The following is a 1,041-nucleotide window of genomic DNA, read 5'->3' as shown; positions in this document are numbered from 1 at the left end:
CAGGGGTGCATGAGTGGCTCTTTCCCAAAGTTCTCCCATTTCCTCTCCACAAAATTCCTCAGGTTCCCGTTGGGAACACGCCTCCCAATGCTGCAACCAAGCACCGTGAGTGGAGGGCGTAGCCACCTCCCTGCAGACCTTCCGGCAGCTGCTGCACTGGAGGCATGGCCCGAGGCTCTGGCCCGCAGTCCCGGGCAGGAAACCAACATCTCTCCAAAAAAGCAAACGCCATGCCCCTGAGAGCTCAGAGGAACGCCTTCCCGGGAACACGGTGGTGACACCTTTGGCAAGCCGCAGCCCCTCTCATCGGCCCACATTCCTCCCAGATGAAGGAATCAGGGGACTTGCCCGGTTGAAGACAGGTTCCCTTTCAGCAAACAGGCCAGCCATGACCGAGTGGGATTTATCCCAGGCCTGCAAGGCTGGCTCAACATTCAAAAGTCAGTTAATGTAATTCATCACGTCAACAGGCTAAGGAAGAAAAATCATGATCATATCAATAGATGCAGAAAGAGCATCTGACAAAGTCCAGCACCCATTCATGATTAAAAACCTCAATAAACTAGGAACAGAGCAGCGTTTCCTCCACAGATAAAGAACATCTACAAAAACCCTACAGCTGACATCACACTTCATGATGAGGAACTAGGTTTCCCACTAAGATCGGGTAGAAGGCGAAGATGCCCCTCTCACCACTCCATGTAACACCATCCTGGAAGTCCCTGCTAATGCAACAAGGCAAGAAAAGGAAATAAAAGTACACAGACTGGGAAGAAATAAAACTGTCTGTTAGCAGACGACATAATTGTCTATATAGAACGTCCAAAAGAATTCATACATACACACACACACACATGCGTGCGCGCACGTGCACACACCCCTCCTGGAGCTAATAAGTTAAGTGATTACAGCAAGGCTGCAGGATACAAGGTTAATATACAAAAGTCAATCACTTTCCTGTGTACCAGCAGTGAACAAGTAGAATTTCAAATTCAAAACACAACATTATTTACATTACCACCCCCCCAAAATTAAATACTT

At 48.1% G+C, this 1,041-nt stretch overlaps 1 protein-coding gene across 1 annotated transcript in view; it reads right to left on the bottom strand.

The window, feature by feature from the left end:
- The window catches only part of COL18A1 (collagen type XVIII alpha 1 chain), a 39,287-nt gene extending 39,121 nt beyond the window's left edge, over nt 1–166 (bottom strand). The window contains exon 1 of the mRNA XM_019628021.1: nt 139–166. Coding sequence (XP_019483566.1) covers nt 139–166 — 28 coding nt within the window. The remainder of the gene's footprint in view (nt 1–138) is intronic.
- Between the last annotated feature and the right edge of the window lie 875 nt (nt 167–1,041).

This window comes from Hipposideros armiger, unplaced genomic scaffold (genome assembly GCF_001890085.2).
Source record: "Hipposideros armiger isolate ML-2016 unplaced genomic scaffold, ASM189008v1 scaffold_745, whole genome shotgun sequence".
In the NCBI taxonomy this organism is placed as follows: domain Eukaryota; kingdom Metazoa; phylum Chordata; class Mammalia; order Chiroptera; family Hipposideridae; genus Hipposideros; species Hipposideros armiger.
Note: the sequence above shows the minus strand (reverse complement) of the source record. Positions and strands in the feature narration are given on the sequence as shown.